Source organism: Miscanthus floridulus, chromosome 5, assembly GCF_019320115.1.
Source record: "Miscanthus floridulus cultivar M001 chromosome 5, ASM1932011v1, whole genome shotgun sequence".
In the NCBI taxonomy this organism is placed as follows: Eukaryota; Viridiplantae; Streptophyta; class Magnoliopsida; order Poales; family Poaceae; genus Miscanthus; species Miscanthus floridulus.
The window spans coordinates 118,824,730-118,848,556 of record NC_089584.1 but is presented as its reverse complement, the minus strand read 5'-3'; the positions used below and the strand labels follow the sequence as shown (position 1 = coordinate 118,848,556).

At 46.5% G+C, this 23,827-nt stretch overlaps 2 protein-coding genes and 1 pseudogene across 4 annotated transcripts in view; 2 read left to right on the top strand and 1 right to left on the bottom strand.

The window, feature by feature from the left end:
• LOC136453269 (bifunctional riboflavin kinase/FMN phosphatase-like) overlaps window positions 1-1,333 on the top strand; it is a 30,418-nt gene extending 29,085 nt beyond the window's left edge. For all 3 annotated transcript variants that reach the window (XM_066453849.1, XM_066453848.1, XM_066453847.1), the window contains exon 10: window positions 540-1,333. In XM_066453849.1, coding sequence (XP_066309946.1) covers window positions 540-650 — 111 coding nt within the window. In that variant the 3' untranslated portion in view covers window positions 651-1,333. The remainder of the gene's footprint in view (window positions 1-539) is intronic.
• On the bottom strand, window positions 1,122-14,489 carry LOC136455222 (DNA polymerase eta-like; annotated as a pseudogene).
• Window positions 14,209-16,126, top strand: LOC136453268 (interactor of constitutive active ROPs 1-like). Its single transcript, XM_066453846.1, has 3 exons — window positions 14,209-14,501; window positions 14,599-14,752; window positions 14,852-16,126. The coding sequence occupies exons 1-3, from the start codon at window positions 14,488-14,490 to the stop codon at window positions 15,842-15,844; spliced, it is 1,161 nt and encodes a 386-aa protein (XP_066309943.1). The 5' UTR covers window positions 14,209-14,487; the 3' UTR covers window positions 15,845-16,126.
• Window positions 16,127-23,827: the final 7,701 nt, after the last annotated feature.

Genomic DNA, 23,827 nt, shown 5'->3' with positions numbered 1-23,827 from the left:
GTAGAGTGGGTGGTGCAGAGGTGGAACGCGGCGGCAGCGAAGGCGAGGATGAGCAGCGAGGTGAGGAAGGCCTGGATCGTGATACTAGGTTGTCAAGGGCGTCGAGGGACAGGGTAGGAGGACCCTGGCTATGTAGTTCGTAGCCGCGATCCATGGTTAGGGGCGAGGTTTTACCCCTCAGCGCTCGATTGTTTCAGCAAAGGTAGATTAGGGAATTTGGGTAATTGTTCTTGCTTCATTATGATGAAGAGCCATTCGGCTTACATATAGGCAGTAGGCTGCCAATCACTCCCCAAAACTCTCTCTCAATCACTCACTAATGAGTTACTAAATTTAGCACCAGCTAATGGTGCGCCTCTAACAGCAGCAAATTTAGCCACTTTCCTGGCCAGCTGCACCTGCCTTCTTAGCCCTGCGGCTAAACTGTTTGCCCCACATGACATCTCCTTTGCCAATATGTCATGCAATGCTTGACTTTGTGTGCAAGCTCACAAATCATGATATGATTATATATTGACTCTATGTAACCGTTATGACAGGATGCTATATTGCAAGCTTTAAGTATAACTGACGAAGACAGGAGCATTGCAAGAGAAGCATTGGACCTCCCAACTTTCTCTGAATATGCTAATGACCTTCATCTTGCCTGAGTCGGGCCTTCTCATTGCCTCACTGCCTCACGTTTGTATTTGTTATTGTTAACAAGCAAACATGATGCCAGCTGCATTTTCTTCCATGAAGACTTCATATAAAATGTACTTGTTGCTCGGAGAAGATTAGAGAAAAAGACCGGAAGGCATGAAGCTGTGTGTGTATCACTTAGAGGTCGATCAATGTTACCATATGTTGTTGTAAATTCTTCCCGCTAAAAGATGCGAGCATATGAAATGGGAAGAAAGAGTACAAATGATTCTTCACGAGCAAACAGTACCACAGATGCACAAATTGATCGACATGTGTCGTCTCAATCACTGATTTATCTATGCTTTGCTGAAAGACCGACTGCCATGGAACTAGACAGGTTCCATTCCCAAGGTTTATTTCACTGTCATTCATTTGTTATCAAGATTCAAAGTACTGTACTCAATAATTTTCCAACATGAGTATAAGTAGATGCAATCCTAGTACCTGAAGTACCCATTTGCACATACATTAATGTTCATGTTTCCATCTTTCACCCAAATAAACTAATATTCACAGAGGTCCCATCCAACTGCTCATCACATATAGGGGCTACCTGAACATCTTCACATCTTACAATTACAATACACAGAGCTAGGCCCGTTGTGTTGTGTGGAGAAGAGTAAAGAATAAACAATCAAGAACTAGCATATCAACGTACGAAGAAATTGTAGAACCACGTCTCTTCGTGCTCGGGTGCTTCGATGGACGGACCCACCCCTGTATTTCTCTTTGGATCTCAGGTGGCAGTTCCTCCACCACCGCTGGATCAATGTCTTGAATGTTGAACATCCATGTGTTGCTGCCAGAGGGTTCAGCACAACTGCTGGTGTTGTTCCTATCCTCAGCCTCCGCAGGCACATTGTGTTCTTCAGCTTTGGGTGTGTTTAGTTCGCGAAATGAAAATTTTTAGATATCACATCGGATGTTTTGGGATGTCGGAAGGGGTTTTAGGATACTAATAAAAAAAATTAATTACATAGCCCGTCTGGAAACTGCGAGACGAATTTATTAAGCCTAATCAATCTATCATTAGTGCATGTTAGTACTGTAGCAGTTGTGGCTAATCATGGACTAATTAGTCTTAAAACATTCGTCTCGCGATTTCCAACCAAACTGTGTAATTAGTTTTTTTTTTGTCTATATTTAATACTCTATGTATGTGCCATAAGATTCGATGTGATAGTTTGGGGTGAAAATTTTTGGGAGGCCTTTGTTTGCTTCCGAAGAACTCCCTGGACCTAATGTCATCACGAATATTCAGCAAACGAAGAAATGTCAAATGTGGCAGTGGTTAAATCAATATATCTGCATCATTGCATCTTACAGTCCACCAAACCTTGATGGCTGCAAATTAGTCCATCAGATTTTCTTTTCTCATGGAGGGTAGATTGACCCCGTGAAAGAAACTTCAATATCGAGGAAGTTCCCTATCGTCATGAAACATCTTGGATTAGTTAATGACATGGAAACTAAAAAATAATTTGCAAGTCATATACTACCAACACAAAAGAAATGAGACAAAATAAAAAAGGAAGAAGTGAACAAGTAGAGTACATGTCAAACTTGGAAGCCTTTTTTTAACGAACAGCACAATTCAGTGCTAATTTCATTGAAAAAAGCAAGAGCAAATACAAGATGGTAAGAGGCTATATATTGGAGAAAAAGAAAATACAGCTGACTCAGAAAGAAAAGCCCTTGATTTAATCATTTCTGATACAAAAGGCAATGCCAAGCACTAACTTTGGGATATTCCAACTTGAATATTAACAGTTGATGCTACATTGTTGCCCGGAAGCAAGCAAACAGAAACAAAAGGAAAACGACATCTTCATTCACCAACAGCTTAAGAATAAAACCAACAAGAAATCGGTTTGATGGTGTCCACCGAGGAGAAAAGAACTGACCTTAACTTCAGGCAACTTCTTTGATATTCTTTTTTCTTCATTTGCTTGGCACTGTTTAGCTGAAGTCACAGACGCAGAATGTGTATTATTGTCTTCTTTCTGAGATGTAGATGGCTGGCATTGTTCTTCATGAATTGGCTTCACAAATACATCGTTGTCTACAGAAAAATATTGGAAGATCCTTAAAGTAGGAACAAACAAAAACTGCAAAAAGTAGGCACACTTGGAACTAAGGAAGATCACCAAGAGATGGATCCTCAGGTACAGACGAAGAATCAGGTATAGCCGGAGGTGCAGCAGAACTAGGACCTTTAATGTATCTCAAGATTGAGCTTGTTCCCTGATAAATGAAATTAAAATAACAAATAAAAATTAGCAAAATGCATTTGTAATTTTATGTGGGGCCTGATATATGGTGTAGCATTTGCAAACATGAGAAGAAGACACCACAGTTCAGAAATGACAGATAATAAGGTTGCAGACATGTTAGCACAGATTTAATAGGATTTTTTGTTTTCATTTTGCTTTAAGTGATTGTAATTTCATTAGTATGTTGGAGTGTTATAAAAGCTGGTGGAACTTCTAAATAATGTATAATCTCAATATATGTTTGGTTTGAAGGAATGAGGCTTTATTTATCAAGAGATCAAAATAATATACTGAAGTTGCCATGTTTCTCTAAGGTGTCTCAACATTTAAACTAGATAATGCATCCAATCATCAATTGCTAAGAAAGCTTTTATAAGCATACACTAGGTATATCAAATATTTTGCTTGCAGTAACAGAAAGTGATGTTATGCTCCATCCAGTGTTCTGAGATTATAAAAACTCGTGAAGGCCAGTTTCAAATAGCTTCATTGCATCCTCCTGAATTTTCCCAGTCCCATAGCGCAAAGGACAGGATTTGGAAGGGAATTTCTTCGTTGAATCACGTTCATTTTCCTGCAGCAAAAGTAGAAAAATCAGGAAGTTATGGTGTGCAGTGTGAAATTGGACTAGATACATGCCTGACCATTTTATCAGAAATTACAGTACCCTAAAAGGAAAGATATTAGTATATTATTACACAAAATACCTTAGATGCTCTGGCATGAAGAGTTAGCGTTTGAGCAATTCTCTTGTTCTGGTTCAGGTCAGATTGGATCCGTTCACTTAATTCTTCACATAGTTGATCCAGCCAGCCTTTGACCTACAACATAAAGATTGACTGAATTAACTGAACCTTAACAAAAAATTTCCGAGATTCTTACATAGGAATGAGATATTTTGTTTTTTGAGACATGCATGTGGGATCCTTTTTTTTCTCAAATACATGCATGTGGCATCTGACTCAGGTAGCACAAAATTTAAGTTGGTACTGCATCGAGCATCCCTTAAGGCCATCAAAGTGCAGCATCATAGAGCACCAACATAATTCTGTGTTGTACATGCTGCTCATTTCAACAAACTAATATTTGATAAGAGCAGCAGTAGTCAAGTACAACGACTGTTCAGAATTAGTCTGGTGTAAGCTCTACAAATGTGGCTGACATAGTGACATGGACCACAAAAGTTTGTACATGGAACTGCCAAGTTTTCTTTAGTAACCGCTGATCCTCTCACTGACATGCAGGGCTCCAGACTCCAGATCAACAATGTCACCATACAGGTCACAAGACATCATATTGAAACTTGAGAGTTACATATTTTCAAGTTATTTCACCCAAGTCAAATAAGTATGCAACTAAACATATGGTCCTTCATACATCAGGTGCCAATTGAAATGCTGTTATGGGGGTCAGCTAGGGGGGCAGGGGCCCATAGGATTAATTAGAGTTATTGGGTCAATTAGAGATAGGGTTAGATTCGTGTCAATTAGAGATAGGATTGGATATGATTTGTTAGGATTTGATTGGGCCTTCCTTAGGTGGTTACAAATCCTCTATCTATAAGGGAGGTGTTGTATCAAGGAGAAAAGGAATGAAGAACAATCAGTCGAATTCACCCCAAACACTTAGTCTCCCTTCAAGCCAACTTTGTCAGGCTATCGTCCTAGCAATAGTTATCCCCCAAATGAAGTACGGTTCATAACAAATGCTACGCTCTATCATTATAACTTCGGATACTCTGTTTCTTGAGCAGGTAATAACTAAAGATTTTGTTAAAGAACAACGAAAATGACAGAGTAAGCAATTCTTACAGAAGCACTGTTCTTCAATGCTCTTGGGCCAGGAAATGTCTTTCCACACCCGTGACTCTTGGGTAAAAGACGATCCTCAACTTCTTCCCCACTAATGCCCCTAGCAGTCTTCCATAATCATGTTCTGCATGAAGTCAAGCGCTTACAAGATGAGTTAGTGAGTATTTGCCTATTTGGCATGATATTAAAAAAATATATGCAAAGAAGCATGTTTGATACAACGAAACAACTATCAACTTAAAAGTTACATCATCTGCTAAAGGCCAAAGGGAATAACAACTATTAACTCTTTAAAACGTGATATCATATCTTCACTATAAGCTTATATGTACATTAATCAAAGTAAACCAAATAATAACACATTAATAAAGCATGAACATAATTACCCTGTATTTGCTCCATACTGCTCTTGTAACTTATCCTCTGTAAAACTTAGGAGATCACCAATGGTCTCAACCCCAAGATCATCCTGCAAGGAACTTCCAAGCTTACCACCAAGCTGTTTCCTGAACAATATGGTTATTCTCAACATTCAGTTTCACACCATGCATAGTTTCAATTAAAGGCTTAAAGCACAATGTTCTGTGATCTAATAGTGATACAGAGCCTCAAAAACTTTTCCCAGGAAAAAGCAAGAACCTAGCACCGTGCCCTGAGCACCGGTGCACCACCAGCCTTTGCCCCTGGCTTCTTCTCCGTAGAAAAGCCTACGGCGCGAGGCGCGAGGCGCGAGCTTTGCCGTGCCATGCCACTAACAGTAACTAGTGGGGTGGTAGTGTGGTACGGCTCACGAGAGGCGGAGCAGTAAAAATTATCGGCGGATGCCAACGGAAAGCTGGGGGTGCGGGGACAGAGTGCTCCGCCTTCGCGGCCGGCGGCAGGATTTTTTTTAGGCGCGGCGTGGCATGGCACGGGGGGGCATGAGCAAATCCGTTTCTCTTGCGCTCTCCCCTCTGTGCGACTGTGCAGTGCTTAGCAGCAATTCGCTTTAGCAGGATAAAGGATTAACAAACGCGACTTTGCAGAACTGTTTGGTGCCGACTATATACTTTAATTCTAAAAAATTTGCTGAGCTGCCACTGCCAGTGCGTATTCTTTAATCATTTTGTTGGAGATTCATGTGCAAAGGCCCTGTGAATCTGTGATCTTTACCTCAATGATTAGTGCCTTCTGTAGGAGGTAGGACTTCCGTTTGTAAGTACTAGTATCACTAGCATCAGATTAGCGAGATGCAGGTAACCCCGGATTAGCTTGGTTTGCAGTCAGTCTTTGGCAGTTTGACTCCTGTAGTCTTTCGGAACCAAATAGGCTGCCATATGCTGTGCACCGAACGGAAATGACTGTCCTTGTCACTTGCGTTTGCATTACAATTTACAAATGATAGGAAGCTTACCAGACGAGCCAAAGACTGTGACTGCTATAGCCAACGTTCAGTGTTGCGCTTGTATATGTGGTACTGCAGTCCTAAGATCACGCTGAGGAACTTTCGAAAGCAAGTCTCGTTTTTTCCAGAAATCAATGTGCTCTCAAACTGGTCAGAGATTTACGTGTCCAGCTCATTGGACTCGATGTTGCTTGACTGCAGATTAAGTGACAGAAACTTGGGAACCACTGAAAGCTGTTTTGACTTTCGATACTAGAACCACATGATGAAAAATGATTCCAGGATAAATAGTACCATTTGATTGACGTTCCACTAATCTATGATAGGCATACATTGGTGGTTTTGTCTGGCACAATACCTCTCAGGGAAGCTGAAGCAGATTTCTGCAAATGCTACTGGAAACTGCAAATGCACGCAGCCTTCGTGAATCTGAATCGTGATGGTGCACCAACCACAGCATGTCAGCGTGTGTTTCCCGGGTTTCCTCGAGACGGGGTAACGAAAAGGAACCAGAGCGAACAGAGCACGAGGAGCAAGCACGTACTCCCTCTATCCCACAACAGACGACGTCGTGGGATACGTGCAGATCATTTTTTTTAATTTTAATTAGATTTATAGAAAATGCGTACTTCCTCTATCTCTAAATATATTTAACGACATATCTAATGATACTAATTATGTATTATAAATATTAACATATATATATATAATTGATCAAAGTTAGAAAAAGTTAACTTATCGGAAAACGAAAATGACTTTTATTTAGGAAGAGAGGGGGTACTCGAGTAGTACGCATCCTTTCATGGACCTCCCGTGTTTCGTCTCGCACCCGTGGTCGCCCTTGTGCCCTTGTTTGCTGGGTAGACGTGCATTCCAAATTTCTATTCCCACTGAAAAAGTTTCGGCACCTTTATCTGCACTGCACTGCACTGCACCCTTCTCCTTTGTCCTCGCCCGCCGCTATCCGACCATACATCTCGCACACCAATACATCATGACACAGCTAGCTCATCAATAGTCAAGGCGCAAGAGGCTCCTCCAAACTCCGAAGAGAAATTGCATGCATGCTGGCTGGCTCCTCCTGCAATCAGCCCAGGTATGCTCTTCTACTAATCTTTCACGTCCTAATCTTTCATGCGTGGTGATGCGCACACATGTTTGATCCTAGTTGGAGTGGGTGTATGGGTCGCAATCATTTGCGGTGCTTGCTCTTGGTTCCATATGCGTTTAGGTGAGCAGGTGATGTCTACGAGCGGCGAAATATATATAGGTCGACACTGACACCGCCCCACAATTTGAATGTGATGTTCATCCTCGGAACGTCTCATTCTCAGCGAGCAAGGATCACGATCGGTTACCTCCTAGTACCTCACAGGGGTGGACCTCAGCGTGAGAATGCTTTTACCTTTTAGGTTGCGTTTCTTGACGTTGAGGCTGTACATAGAAGATATCCACTCCATCACATCAAATTACTATACCTTGCAAAGGAAAAATGCCAAAATGGACGAGTAACTCCACAGTTAACAATTCGCTAAAGGTTTCAGATGCTCGAGCAGACCCTGACATCTACTGGATACAGCTAGTTTCTGATGAATTGGTGATCTCCTACTCTAGTGCACGCTCGACGCCTTGGCTTCACCTCTGCAAATCCAAGGGTCCCTTTCAGCCAGCTTAAACGCCAGGATTAGAGTAGGCTATAAACACTGCACGGTGTAAGTGCTGATGGGGCCCGATCGCGCGTCGACCTCCTGGATCGCGAGTGGCAGGAGGCTTCACCCGGCAGCCCTCATCTGCATCTGCATACACCCATTCGCCTGTGCTCTTCCAGAGTCCCAGTTCCCACTTCCCTCGTCTGTCTTGTCCCCATTGCATCTTGCCGGAGGACTCCCGGAATCACCGCGCGACTGCATTCCCCGCTTACCCTAGAGCGCATCTATTGTCTACATGTAAGCCTCGCAAGAGGCCAAAAATAACGAGGTCTGTATATGAACAGGCGGCTATGCAAATTCACCGTTGAGAGGGAGTTCTCTTCTCCTTTTAATGAAATACGTGTTTAGGCCCGGTTAGAAAAAAAAAACCAGGAGTTCTCTTCCAGAACTTCTTGCGACGTAGGATTTACCCTATTTAAGCAGATCCACTGGCAGATAACATTAGCTAACAGCTCCTACTCCACAAAAAAAAATGCAATCCTCTTTTTTTAAGGAGTCAATCAGTTTTAAGTTTGATTTGATATTTTCACAAAAAAAATTATTAGATGTATAAAAAAGTACTAGTAACATTTATGAAACCAGATAAACATAATTAGATTGATAAAAGAAATATTTTTTTTGTATTCCCTTAAAACTGAGGAAATAAATATCATAAGGTTACGGAGTAATATTTAGCAGTTACTCCCTTCGTTCTAAATTATAAATCGCTTTGACTTTTTAGATGCATCCATTTTGCTATGTATCTAGATATAATAACATGTCTAGATACATAGCAAAATGAATAAACTAAAAAAATAAAAACGACTTATAATTTGAAACGAGGCGAGTAATTATTAGCTGAGTGCATCCAAATTGAGTCTTACTCTAACAAGTAGTAATTGAGTGCGGGCATGTTCGCTTAACTTATTGTGGGGACTCGGCGGGGCTTGACGTGGCTAATTTAAACCTCTGACTCAATATTTAAATCTACTACCTTGGGCATATCCCTAGGTAGACTGCCGACCATATTTCGTCGACAATGGCGCGCCAGGTAGGGGCCCTCTTTAGGGGTGTGCGCGCTGATCCATGGTGAACCAGATGAGGTTTTTCTTCCTCAACAAACGACATCACGGTTTCTCGTCACGGTGCATCAAGCCGAGCACGATCCTACCTCCCGCAACGAGCTCTGTCCTGCTCACTGGATCTTTGCCAGGATCTACGTCAAGAAGCAAGGGCCACAAGATGAATCAATCTGTAAATGAACAAGCTTGTTTCCAGGCTGCCGCCGCCACTGAAGATGCCTGGGTCGAGATGTCGTTGATTCGTCGTCACCCTTCGGCGACACTCTCCAACAGCCCAGGCCCATCGTCTCGAGATGCGTTTCGCCTCCAAGCTAGCCGATTACAAACTCTCCGGAATCCTGAACGTGCATGGACTACTTGTCATCAAGTATTGCACGGGAACCACGTTGACGTGAGCAAGCAATCAGAGAGGAACATGCACACCAATCAGATAGGAACGTGCACGTACGAGATGGTTTTCTCGGCTGCTTATCTGCGTTCGGCGGAACCAACTCCGACTCCGCTTGCCGAGTTCGACTACGATGGAGCCTATCAACCGAGCCGAGGCCTTGGCGGCGTTTGCTCACTTGGGCTTGCCTTTCCTACCTCTCGCACACATACGCACATGCACCAATCGGGCGGGCAATGAATCCGTGCATACATGCAAGCCAACGGCAAGCAAGGAAGATGAACACGTGATTACGTGTCTTTGAAGCAATCAATAGCACATACATACGCATCTACAGGATCTAACCGTCCAAGGTGTACACGATTTTCTCGGCCATGCAAATAAGCAACAATCTTGAAGGACTCCGCGTGCTTCTCCTACTCCAAATACGAGGGCCTTTGGACGATCTACAAAGCATATACATGTGCTAATTAATTAGCCTTCATGCATGTGCATATATACAGCAGCCGATCGGCGACGTCCGAAGAGCTGCGCAACCATCATGGGCATACACCAAAAGAAGCGTCCGAGCTGTTTAAATTAGCCACGTCAAGCCCCGCCGAGTCGCTGAACACGCCGTGCTCCGACCACGTCGACCGCGACCACGTCGACCACGTCCCGAGCAGCTCCGCCGAGCTCCGACCACCTCGACCACAAGACTATGTCGCAATGATGATCGCCGCGAAGAACGGCGCTACGACAATCGCGACCACAGTCATGAAGACAGGACGACAAGCTCGAGGACCGGACAACTTCATCGCCAACGACACGTCAAGCCATCTCTCGAACATCGCAACACGCCGACTACTCTCACCGGTCGTCAATAAAGCTAAGTATTATTTTTAATTGAAAATTTCTTCGATCATCGTACACCTCCGCCGACCACCCTAAGGGTGCGCCCCGCGTCGAATTTTCTCCATACATACAATCCAAAACATGTATAAGTTTTTACAACGGTTCGCCGATACGTTTTCCTTCCTGCTTGAGAATCCCAGAGCCGGCACTGTCTCCGGCTCCACCCCACGCGTGCATGAGAGTCCGCCCTCTGCGCTACGGGTAGTCGGCAGTCGCTCCCTGGTAACACTGGCACTCTACGCGCGGCAGCGTTCCGTACCTCGCGCTACGAGATGTTGGTCAGCCCAGGGCTGGCGCATTCTTCAGGACAGGTTAATACATCGTGCTACGCCTCTACATAACAAAAGGGCTAAAAACAGCTAATGTTATAATTTATCGCCAACCGAACACCAAGTGTTTACTTCACCTCCTATAGAGAGGTCAATATATTTCGTACATCATCATGTACTACCGCTCTCCGTGTTTATTTTTCAGGAACACAGTTCGGTCAACGAGCTCATGCTTCAGGGTTCGCCAAGACCACTACGGTGCTCGAGGACTCTGGCCAGACCACGCTCGTGCTCGGGGACTCTGGCCAGACCACGCCCATGCTCGGGGACTCGCCAGACCACTCCGTGCTCTAGGACTTCTCGCCAGACCACTCCGTGCTCGGGATTCTACAACAATAGCAAAAGCAACAGTCTGTCATGTAGATCACCACGTCGGATTCCCAAGACGGCGCCCTGTCTCCACGAGACGACCAGATCCGATCTAAAGCCCAAGTATCAAAATCAGAGCACAAGTCAGACTACAACGCCGCCTCCATCTCCAACACGGCATTGACACTGGAATTTCCAAGTCAAGGTTTCGTCGATCAAGACTTTCCTCTGATTACGAGCAAACTAGAAGCGTGTACAGGCCTTGCAAGTTATTTAATCAAGGGGCAACTAGCGTATACGTGTGCACACATACACGACATGCTATACGCTTGAACCGCGCCCAAACACCAGGATGACAAGCAAGCAAAAAAGGAGTCCGTGTAATCTACAGAGCCATGACAAGCAAGACCGATTGCCAAAAGTCATGCGAAGCTAATTAAAGTAATTAAGGTACAAAGGGCATCTACATGAAAGCCAACTCCGGATTGCTAAGGCACTTGCATGCGCGCATGCACGTACGCATCGTCTCCACGAGCATGCAAGGGTCAACTCCGCGCATACATGTACGCCAAACAAAGGAGGTTTCGGACTGCATCTCGCCTCGAACATCGCTGTGACCGCCGCCATAACGACAGGTCGGAAAGCTCGAGGACCGAACGACTTCATCACCGCCGACCAGATCTCTATCCAAAGATAAGGATCTCGAGCTACGCTCGGGGACTTCGCCGCTCGCTTCTCGACATGTGCTCGGGGACTGCCTCGACCAATCTCCGACCACGGCTCGGGGACTTCGTCGCTCGCTCCTCGACCCGTGCTCGGGGACTGCATCGACCACTCTCCGACCACGGCTCGAGGACTTCGTCGCTTGCTTCTCGACTTGTGCTCGGGGACTTCGTCGCTCGCTCCTCGACCCGTGCTCGGGGATTGCATCGACCACTCTCCGACCACGGCTCGGGGACTTCGTCGCTTGCTTCTCGACTTGTGCTCGGGGACTGCCTACCTCGATCACTCTCCGACCACGGCTCGAGGACTTCGTCGCTCGCTCCTCGACCTGTGCTCGGGGACTGCCTCGACCACTCTCCGACCACGGCTCGGGGACTTTGCGTCTCGACTACATGTGACTGGCAACTCGCATACAGTTGGGATATTTTTTCTCACTTAGACCTTGCTACAAGGCTCGTACCTCGCCTTCAGCAAGCTCGGGGACTACATCGGTACGATGCACCTGTCGGTGCATCTCGTATCGTCTGTACGACGATTGGATTCTCAATTTAACTGGGAATTCTTTTTAGACCCTGGCACCACGTGCCTAAGTCACCTACTACCAGGCTCGGGAACTAAGTGGGCACACTTCACCTTGCGGTGAATGTGCCTGTTTTTGTTTTTCGACCACTACGCCTCTGATGATCAAAGATGCTACGCTTCAAGACGCACTTACATTTCTTTTCAGAAATACAAGTGGGCACACTTCCTGGGACGAAAATCTTTTTCTTTCTTCTTAAGAGCACCATACATTCTTCGGACAACCTACTTCTCCGGCGATAATGGTGGTCGGAGATGTCAAGAACTCAAGCCTCACTGTTTGGAGAAGGTCAAAATGGCGTGTCGCAGCATAATACATGATGCTCGGGGACTAGCTGTGGGGGTATTAACCCCCTTACGGCTAAGCTTGGGCTGGCCCGGATCGATGGGTTCAGTCCACCCGAAAGACGACGTGCGGCCCAGTTAACCTGATCGGAGTCCCGCACAAGGAATCAATACGGATTTGGTGACCAAGCAGGATCCTGGTTGGTTAGAATAGGAATCCTTGTCCGACCACATATGGCAATTGTAACTGACTAGGATGAGTTTCTAGATCTGTAACCCTGCCCCCCGGACTATATAAGGCGGGTAGGGGACCCCTCTAAAAAACATCTCTCATTGATATACAGCAATACAAATCAGACGCAGGACGTAGGTATTACGCCTTCTTGGCGGCCGAACCTGGATAAAACCTCGTGTCTGTCTTGCGTCACCGTCTTGTTTTAGGGCTTGCGCATCTGTCTGCCGATAATCTACTACCTTGGGCATACCCCTAGGTAGACTGCCGACCATATTTCGTCGACACTTATCAGCTGGCTTATCAGCTAGAATCTACAGTATTTTTCTCTCACAACAAAACAGCTTCAGCCGACTTTAGTACCAGCCGAACAAGCCCTATGGAAGTTTCATGTGAGTTTCACCTGGATACACATGTTTTGTTTTAGGCCAGTCTCAGTGGAAGTTTCATGTGAGTTTCATTTGCATTAAATAGGTTGCCATGTAGGCATTTTTTATGACATGACAGCGTATTTAAGAAGAGAGGTAAGAAATGAGTTTCATCTACGATTACTAACTCTTTATGAGTCATGAAATTAAATACTAATGAAACTATAGAATGAAACTCTTCATTTAGAGTATGTGTTTCAACCAAGTTCAATTTCATTTCATATAACATAACAGTTTTGGAAATAACACAATAAAACTCTCCACCAAAACTGCCCTTAGTGGCAAAAAAAAAAAAAGATCATATAACCTTATATAGAGTTACATTAAAGGTCCGTCTCTGACAATAAAGCTATATGATTAAAAAATTCGATCACTGAGAAATGAGAACAACCAAACATCTACTAAAGGAAAATCGTGACTATCAAAGACTAGTCATGACATTAGATGCAATACAAACGTGCCCTCGATTAGTCGTTTTGTGCTACCAGCACAAGGGGCGCTGTACTCTTGCATCCAGTAGCCAGTATATGTTCGGGAGTACAGGTCCTGTTGCGCTCACCATCTGCGTGCATGTACCACGCGCGCACTGCCCGTCCTCTTGGCCGCGTCTCGGTCTCCCGGAGCAGACGAACAGCGGCGCACAGCATCTCTGTCACGTACTCGCTGACGAGGCCAGAGGACTTTTCCGAGCAGCTGTGCCGCTCACCGATCAGCCAGCCTCCCCGGTCCCGGGCACACAGGCTACTCACTTGACAAACCCATGTGGCCGTCTCACCAACTCGGTGCTGCCCCTGCTGCCCGGTGCCGGTGCGACGGCACAGCCCAGAGGCCAGAGCCTGAGAGCCCAACCCGAATTCGGAACCAGCCGTGCCGTTCCGCTCGAACCCCGAGCGCGCGGGCGCACGCCACCTGCCACTCGCCGCGGCTCGGGCACCCGCATTTACGCTGGCGCGGGCGGAGTACACCAACCAACCAACGCCCGCCCCGAGCAAGAGTAAACGTTTGGCACCGCTCGCCTCTGGTTGGTTCCGCGTCCGCTGGCTTGCCTTTGCTCGTTGCTCCAATGATTTTCGAATTTGAATCGCGCACCGGCACCGGTCGGTCGCGTCGGCTCCTGGGGCTGGGAGCCGTGCGTCTCGCGGTCGCAGCCTCGCCCGGATTTATTTTATTATTAATAGGCAGACAAATTCCCCGTCCGTTCCCACGAAAAAGGCAGCGCTCAAACAAAGCCTCTTCCGCCTGTGTGCGCCGCTTGCCAGCTTCCGCCTTTTCATGACCACGCCGCTCCTGCTGTGATCCTAGGACGACGCGCCACGCCGGGAGGGGAAGGGAGGCTGAAGCACGAGCGCCAGCGCCGCCGCCGCCGCCGCCGCCGCAGCCACGAGCTCCCGGAGGACCATGCCGAGATCCAGGTGCGTGCCGAGCTGGCCGAGATCAACGGCGCCTCCTCAGTGGCGGTGCTGCGGGTTTCGTTTCTGACACATGGCTGGTGGCTGGATTCCGTTTCAGGGGCAACGAGCCGCCGCCGCCGCGGGCGTCGCAGCGCGCGCCGCTGCACCTCAAGACGACACCCGACGCGAATGGTGCGCACCACCGCCCCGTCGCCGACCGGAGCAGCCCCAAGGTCGGGGACCGGCACTCACCGCGCAGCCCTCTGCCCGAGGTGAAGTTTCGTTTTCTTCTCCCCCCTCCCATCCTTTTTTATTTCGGTGCTGTGGCTCACTGTTTCGCCGGCGGCGGCGGGTGGCAATGGGTCTTGCAGAAGAAGCGTGCGGCGGGAACGCGCGTGGCGGAGCTGGAGGCGAAGCTGGGGAAAGTGCAGGACGAGCTCAAGAAGCTGCGGGAGCAGCTCGCGTCCGCTGAGGCCGCCAAGAAGGACGCGCAGGTCGCGCTCGAGGAGGCCAAGAAGCGCGTCGGTACCAAGGGAAGCCCGGCCTCCACCACCACCACCTCTCCTCTCTCTCCCCCTTCGGCGGGGGTCGAAAGCGCCAAGAAGACCGAGGAGCTCAAGGTGCCTCAGCCGGCGGCGGCCGAGGAGGAGAGCAGCATAAACGCGCCGGCGACCGATGTGTTCGAGGTCGTCCGGGCCTTGTCGGGGGACAAGGAGAACCAAAGCGCGGTTGAGGACTGCGAGGTTGTGAGCTGCGGCGAGAAGGCGGCGCTGGCCGAGAAGGAGGAGGTGGAAGAAGAGGAGACGAAGAAAATGATCGGGGAGGACAACAGCGCGGCGGCGGTGGAAACCGACGGCGCCGAGAAGGAGGAGAGCCCGGAGGTCGTGGAGCTGAAGGCTAAGCTGTCGGAGAAGGACACGGAGATCGCTGCCCTCGCGGCGGAGAACGCTGAGCTGAAGAAGCAGGCCGGAGAGGCCGCGGAGGTGGCGAAGAAGGCCGGAGAGGACGCCGCGTCGAAGGCGGCCCAGGCCGAGCACGATCTGAAGGAGGGCGCGGCGCGGGAGGCCCGGATGGGCGAGCAGCTGAGGGCGTCGGAGGCCGCGCGGGAGGCACTGGACGGCGAGCTGCGGCGCCTGCGCGTGCAGACCGAGCAATGGCGCAAGGCGGCAGAGGCGGCGGCCGCGGTGCTCGGCGGGGACAACCACCTCACCGGACTGGCCGGCAACGGCAACGGCAACGGCAACGGCTGGGGCTCCCCCGCCACGATGCCCGACGACGGCGACGACGAGGGCTTCGGCGGCAAGCGGAAGGGCGCCGGCATCCGGGTGCTCGGCGACCTGTGGAAGAAGAAGGGGAGCAAGTGATGAAGCCCTGCCCCCGGAATGGGGGATCGTGTCTCGAATTTCGCAATGGTGAGCTCGCTCAGCCCGCCAGCTTGTTGAAGCCTTGAACTCCATGCCTTCTTTGCACTAGCTTAGCTCCATCATTTTACCGCGTTTTGGTTCGGATTCTACTTATGTTTTGTATGACGATGATGAGATGATGCTCGTGAGATTGAACTACTATGTCTGTAACGCCTGATCCCGCTGCTGCTGCCTGCTACCTCAGCGTAAGGAGCAACCAAGATGGTTTGGTGTTTTACTGCATTTGCGGTGCTGCTGCTGCTGGAGTGAATGCTTTCGGTGATCTTCTTTGTTGTTTTTGTGGTGGAATTGAGGAATGCTTGATTGCAGCAATCTGGAAATGCCTCTTGCCCCTCGAACGAATTCCAAGATATCATTGCAACGCGTGGTTTTATCACAGTAGATTTATGGTACGCCTATTTTCTTACGGAGGTCGACTTGAGCTGTACCGTCTGAAACCATAGGAATACGTATTTAAAAGAATCACCATTAAAAGAATCACCATAAATAGTTAAAACAATATAAAAAAATCGAAACATCCTATAATTTAGAATGAAGTGAATACGTACTCCCTGCGGCTAAAATGATATAACTTTATCACAGTAGATTTATCATGATACTTCGTTCGTACCATAAAGAATGTCATTTTCATTTTTGAAAAAGTCAAATATTTTTAATTTTAATCGAAGATACCTCGTATCTTCTTATCTTATCTTACAGACAAAAAGACTCTAAAGTAATCATCTATCCGGTGATATCAAATCTTACCCTTGCTCATGTATTCACGTCGGATACAAATCATCAGCTCTACTCAGAGCTCACGCGTACCGAATCCACATGTCCACATCTAATACGAAATCATCGGAGCTCACTCGTCTGCGTCAAGTAATAATAAGGTTCGATAAAAAAATATGAGGTTCGATAAAAAAAAATATATGATTCCGGAGCAACACACGAGCATATATCTAGTATAAGAAAATATTAATAATTATGGTACATAATTAGTATCATTAGATAAATCGTTAAATATATTTTTATAATAAATTTATTTAGAGATATAAATATTGTTAATATCATCTACAAGCCTAGTCAAAGTTAACAAAGTTCGACCGGCACAAAACTTATAGCGTCACTCTTTTTGGATGGAGAAATTATATTTGTATGCTATATTTGATGTCATAAATATATTTGGTCAAATTTTATACACCTTACCAGAAATGTACCTAGAATTTTATACATTCTCCCGTGGATAGAGATACTGCCCAGGAAACCTTAGGGGCCTTAGGGACTGTTTGGTTCCTACAGGATCTCTTAAAATTTCTGTCACATTGAATATTTGGACATATGTATAGAATATTAAATATAGACTAATTATGAAACTAATTGCATAACTTGCGACTAATTGCGAGACGAATCTTTTAAGCCTAATTAGCCCATGATTTGACAACGTGGTGCTACAGTAAACATATTCTAATGATAGATTAATTAGGCTTAAAAAATTCATCTCGGAAATTAGCCTCCATCTATATAATTGGTTTTGTAATTAATCTAATTTAATGCTCCTTATTAATATCTAAATATTCGATGTGACATAAATTTTAAGAGCGACTAGAGAACCAAACACCCCTTTAATCTCCATGGAATCAAACCGAATTCATCACAAGCCTAGCGGCTGCTTGGTTACTGCTCATGGTATGATTGCTCCTGAAGAGCGAATTTTTCAGGGTTCTAACCAGCGATTTGAGCAGCACCAGACACCACCAGTGTCCTGTTCGTTTGGGCTTGTTTGGTTGATAAGCCTTGGCTGAAAGTACGGTTGGCTGGTTTAGTATGAGAGAAAAATATTGTTTGTTAGCTGATAAGCCATGGCTTAAAAGCCAAATACAACCATGCGAACAGGCTGCAAGACTCTAGGCTACTACGCGATACTGATGGCTTGTGCATTCGATTCGAAAACCAGCTCAAACAACTAGCAAGCATACAAAAACTCGAGCAAAGGTCTTCGGATGGAGCACCTAAGACTATCTTCAACGGCTCAACCCAAACGTAAAATAGGTGGTTCACAGAACTTTGCATGCATAAAAACATGCTCCAACAGAAGACCCAGACAAAGGACCCATTTTGCATCCGAGGCCAGCAAGGACGCAAAAAAGCGTCATCGAGGAGAGACGACGCAAAAATCTTGCACCCGTAGTGGTGGGCCCGTGGACGAGATGACGGCAAGGACCGTGACGGGGCGCTACTGGCTCGACGAGGCGAGCCCGTGGCGGGGAGCGGCCGGCCTCATGCCCCCGTCTAGCAGCTACGACCCCCCCTCCTCCACCTCCACCACATGGGCCGCGGAGCCCACCCTCGCCGTGCAGCTCGGCGACATCCTCGACCGTGGCGGGGACGAGCTCCGCCTCCTCTACCTCCTCCGTCGTCTCGTGCTCTTCGCCGAGGCCCGCAACAGCGCGTTCCTCCCCATCCCCAGGAACCGTGATGTAACACCCCAGGTGTTTAGCTTCCACATTTGCACTGCATTTCATGAACATGAGCATCATGCATCCATTCGTGAACTTATATCACATGAAACATGATTTCAAAACATTGCAACATGTTGTATATTTCATGTGTGTTGTTTCTTTTATGAAATGTAAAGTGTGCAACACTTAAGTGCAACATGTGCCACTCCCTTAGTGAAACAAGGTTAGTTAGTTCTATGCAACACACTCATGAAACATGGCCTTGAAACAAAGGTAACACTTCACTTGTTCTTCCATGTTTCAATGCCTGTGATGCCTGATTCTTGTGTGACCAATGTATGGTGTGGCCAATTATTCTCCTAAGAACCTTAGTTATACTTAGGATGTCATTTGGAACATTGTTCATATTGATCATTTTGCCTAATTAGGTTTCCATGTCATGGTTGACCAATTTGGACCCCTAGAGCTCCTGTGTTTGACTATTTAAAAAGTGTAGCTTAGGATGTTTACATGGCTGAGCAACCTAAAGCAAAGTTGTAGAAAATTTAATAAGGAACAAACTTTGTTTAGAAACCAAGTCATGAAAAAGTGCACAACATGCTCCAAAAGGACCCACAAGTCAGCATTGAAGGTGGACTCAACACTTGAAAAATTTTCTAAGTCCTAAATACATTTCCAGTTTGTTTGAGCCAACTTTGGCATGATTTTACTCTCCATCCTTTGCGAATTAGACTTTGGTCTCTAAATGAGTTTTGTAGCTGGAACATAGGGCTTCAACTTTTGCTTAGGTAGTTTGCGCTAATGATCAAAGGATTCGGAAATCCATCGGCTCCAAATGGCGCTGTCAGTCGGCTTCATCAGGCCTGATGGCCATTCTGACTAGACCGATCATGGCCGACCGTGGCCAGGAGGTTGCCGCCGCATGGCCACCATGCGCTCGACTTGGCCTGACCGCGCCGCGCGCTGGCCAGCTTAAAATGGACGATGCCCTGCTGCCTCTCCACTCGCCTGCACGCGCTCTGCCTCCATTGCTTCCTCTGCTCGCCCGAAGCACCGCAGCAGCTCCGCCTTTGCTCCGCCGTGCTCGTGCCTACTCGCCGTGGCACCGTAGCTAGCCAGCTCCCGCCAACAGCTCTGCCGTAGCTTCCTCTAGCTCGTACACCTTGCTGTTGTGCCGAAGAACCTAAGGTACTGGTCGCATTTGGCTAATCCACTGCCACCGCCATGAACGCAACCTCGCCGGAGTTGTGCTCGTCGTGGTCGACTGCCACTGGAGCCCTCTCATCCTATTTTCTTCCTCCCCTTAGCTTCCCTGCGAGTCCTAGAAGCTCATACCGTGCTTGGCCGCGCCCTACATGGCCGGACTTCACCGCGCGCCGCCGTGCGCCATGGCCGAGCCGCCGCGCTCCGAGGCCGGGGTACCTAGAGTCCGCTAGAGCTTAGGGTTAGTAGGTCTTTGGACGCGGTAGGTCATGGCGAGCACGGAGGTACCCTCCGCGTCGCCCATAGAGTCGCCGCTGGTGAGCTACGCCGTCTTCCGCGCCGTCGCAGCTGTGTCCTCTGTTTTCGTCTCGCTGACGGGTGGGGTCGGCTGACACCGGGACCCACACGGCAGTGGCTGTGCATTCATAGGGCTAGTTCAAAAATGCTGTTTTGAATGCTGATTTGAGATTTTTGTATCTTTAAATGTGTTGATCCAAATTGAGTACTTCCAATTTTGTTAAACTCACAGTTAGGTCTAGTATTTAAGAAAAATATGTCTTGAGCACTTTATGTAGAAATTTTGGATGAATTAAATAGGAACTTGAAAAGTGTTTTTGAATGCATGCAAACTTGTTTAAATCATATCTTGAGTTTCTGTGATCCAAAAATTGTGAAATTTTGTGGGTAAGCTAGTATTGCTTAGTAGAAGCTCTGGTTAAAATTTGAGAGACATTGCATGTGTAGTTTTTGAGCTATAGATTTTCCTTTTATCATGGGTAGATACTTGTGTGAATTTTTGTAAATTATCTATGAATCCTATGGCCATGAAACTTGGTAGGTAGTATCTTAGTACCTTAAGGATGCTAGGAAAAATATGAAATCTGTTGCTTAACACTTTTCACTAAGGTTTCCTAATTATGCCATTTTGAGCCATTTTGCCTTACCATTTTTGTGTAGGCTGTTGTACTTACTAAAATGGTGTAAAATTTTTATGGTAGTCTACTTAGGGCATGTAGTGTCTACTGTAATTTTTGTAGATTTAATGGTGTAGTTTTCATATATGTTTACTATTTCCTCTAATTAATTAAATAAATTAAGAAAGGTATTAGAGGAAATGTTTTGGGAAGGAACATCCTACTTTCTGGTGTTCTTGTAATATGTGTGACATGTGAGTATATTTAGTTTTGTCCAATTATATGTTTACATCATGAGTCACTAATTATTTCGTTTGCATTATGTCCCTCTGGATAGATCTGGGGACTTTAGAAAGCTCCCCATGATATTTTGGTTTTCTGTGATTGTCATGAATACAAGAGTTGTAGATAATTTATGTATCTAGCTCCTGTCAAAATTTGAGGGCATTTGGCCCAGTAGTTTAGAAACTACAGCTGTTTAAAGTTAGGTTTCAGTTTTTGCTTATTCTCTGCCTTGTGAAGGTAGAACTCTGTTGATTGATGAATTCGACCTAGTAAAGGTTTGAATCATGCTTTGAGGTCTGAAAATGAATTGTAGACAATTTCATAAGCTTTCCAGATTGTCTTATTGCATGTCAATTGGATTTATAAATCTCCAGTTATGGCTAATTTACTGTACCGCTACATAGTCTCCATTTTGTTGAAATACAAATGCTTGAGTGTATGTTTGTGCAATGTTCTCATTGATTGTTTAGGGGTTAGCCTAACTTGAGAATATGCTTAGGTGCAGGTGCTAGGTCATTAACTAAAGATGAGCAATTATACATTAGGTTGTATAAACTTGGTAAGTAAAGTGATTTGAATAGGGCTTAAGTTGGAATATGCAAACTACAGCGAACATGTGCATTCCCCGAGCATCCCTGACATTCGTTCATGTGCATCCATGATATTTATCTTGCATAATCATGCAATAGGTGTGCTGGAGGGAGTGACGTTGCTGGAGTTCGAGGGAGCCAACCAGGAGGAGGAACCTGAGGTGCAGGAAACCGACGAAGCGGTCGCCGCGGAGGAATTGCCCGAGTGCCCTGACCACCAGCCTTCCTCATTCCTGAAAGGCAAGCCCCAGAGCATATTAAGCCTCCTATGTTTTTACAAATACATTGAGTATCTTTTATTGTTGATGATGCATTAAGTATAGGAATTGGTTGGAACCAATTGCTGCATTATATATCCTTCCTTGTCCAGATATCGCACTGGAATCCTATTTAAGTTCAGGAACGGGTTAAATGCTTAGCCATGCTTAGTGCGGTAGAAGTCAGGTGATTTCCTGTCACCTGCGAGCTTTAGGATGAGGTGGATCACGGTTGGCTATATTTGCTATCGTGGAAAAGAACCATGTGAATAATGAATTAAGACCGGGCAGGGTCTTGTGTAGGTTTGAACATAGTGACTCCGTCTGTGTCGTTTAAGGACCGATACGCTGTATGTCCTCATGTCATGTTGAACGCAGCCTAACACTTAGCTGGCCGGATAAGTCGTTCCGACCGCGAAGCCTAGTAGCTCGATTTAGGCCAACGCGAGCAGTGGTGGCACTCTGGAGGCAATAAGGATGTGCGAAGAGCCATTGGCATAAGTCTAAGGCGGGTTAGAGTCTCGAACAACCTTGGCAGAGTGGTTCTCTGAGAATGCCGATCTGTTCGGACCCGCGACTCCTGAATTGTACCAAAGGTGACTTGTTGCGACCCTGATGGGGGAAGCTGGGTTTGTGTTTAGGAATACCCCTCCAGCTGGATAGGAATCGATTCGAATCGCCGTCTCTCCCGGATAGTGAGAACTTGACTGAGTAGCGGCAACGTAGATTCAATTAATTTAACGATATGGTTAAATGGATGATGATGATAAGATTGCCACAATGAATACCTGATATGGTTATTAATGTTTGCACCTTAATAAAATGATTGCTTAGTACAGGTGCTAATATAGATGACAGGATAATGGCTAAAAAGTCACTGCTAGTCAGGATAAGAGTTGATCATACTACTTATGCTTTTCTGCAAAAAGAAAGTGTCAGCCAGCTCCACTACATTAAGCTATGCATAATCCTTGGTGTCATTTGTTTGGTTTTCAACGGGTAAGTCTAGCTGAGTATATTCTTGTACTCAGGGTTTATTCCCTCTTGTTGCAGATGACCTTCTATATCAGGGATTCTGTAAGTATTGTCTCCACCCGGCGGGTGATGAAGACTAGATCATGGGCATGATCTCCGTTCTCTTATCTGAATGCTTTTGCGGGCCGTGATCAGCAAACCAGTATGTGTATTTGAACTCGGTGTGTGAGTTAAACTATTTGCTTCCGCATGTTTTACAAGACTTGTTTTGTAATAACAATGACTCTGTGATGATGTAATCTATTTGTGAACATCTGAGAAATGTTGTAACGTACGATATGTTATGTTGGATTACTGTGATCTTGGTTGTATGCAAGTTGGTTTGAAATCCTTCGAGATTTTGGTTGACTACCGGGTTTATATGGGCTCAAGTTCGAGAATTTGATCGTTTCGGCGATTGTTTTTGTACTTGTGCTCTTATAAATTGGTTGGTTCTGTGACACGTGAGGTCATGAACGTCTTCGACGATTACCGCTTTGCCATGCCGCAGGGCCTCCAGGAGTTCTCCGCTTGGGCTGGGTGGTACCACGCGGGGCTAGTCCGACGCCGGTGAATGAACGAGCCACCACGGGTGGCCAACGCGTGCTCCACCCTCGGCACCGGCGAGCTACGCCGTGCGGGTGGCCTCCACCTCCGGCCTCGTCGCACGCCACCATGTGGGCGGACCGCCCCCGGTGAGATCCGCCTGCGGCCTTGCTCCACCCGCAGCGCGTGGCTGAGCTCGCTGGCGTGGGGCGGCATGCGGTGGAGGATGTACGGGGCGGGGCATGGCTAGGCTCGCCACCGTAAGAGGTTCGGGGCCAGTCTCGCTGGCGGAGGGAGGAAATTTTGGATTCGCTGTTGCAGAAAGGAAATTTTAGACGAGTGACTCAGTGACTGTGGGTGATCTAATTCTTAGAATGAGTCTTGTGTTTAGGTTTGGGCTGTTGGAGATAGTACAAGGACTGCAAAAATGGCTAGCTAAAAACATGGAGTTTATACAAGCAAAAGCGACCAAAAGTGCACCCTTTTACACCCATGTAGGAGTATGTTTTCACAGCGCGAGACTACAGAAATTCAGATGCAATCAAGGGTTTTTGGTTGGTCCACACGACACTAGATCTGAAAAAGACTTGTGGCCTTGTGGGGGCATGAATGATCTAGTAGGTTCCTCGGGAAAAGACGATTAGGGCTCACTGTATTGTAGTACTATCTG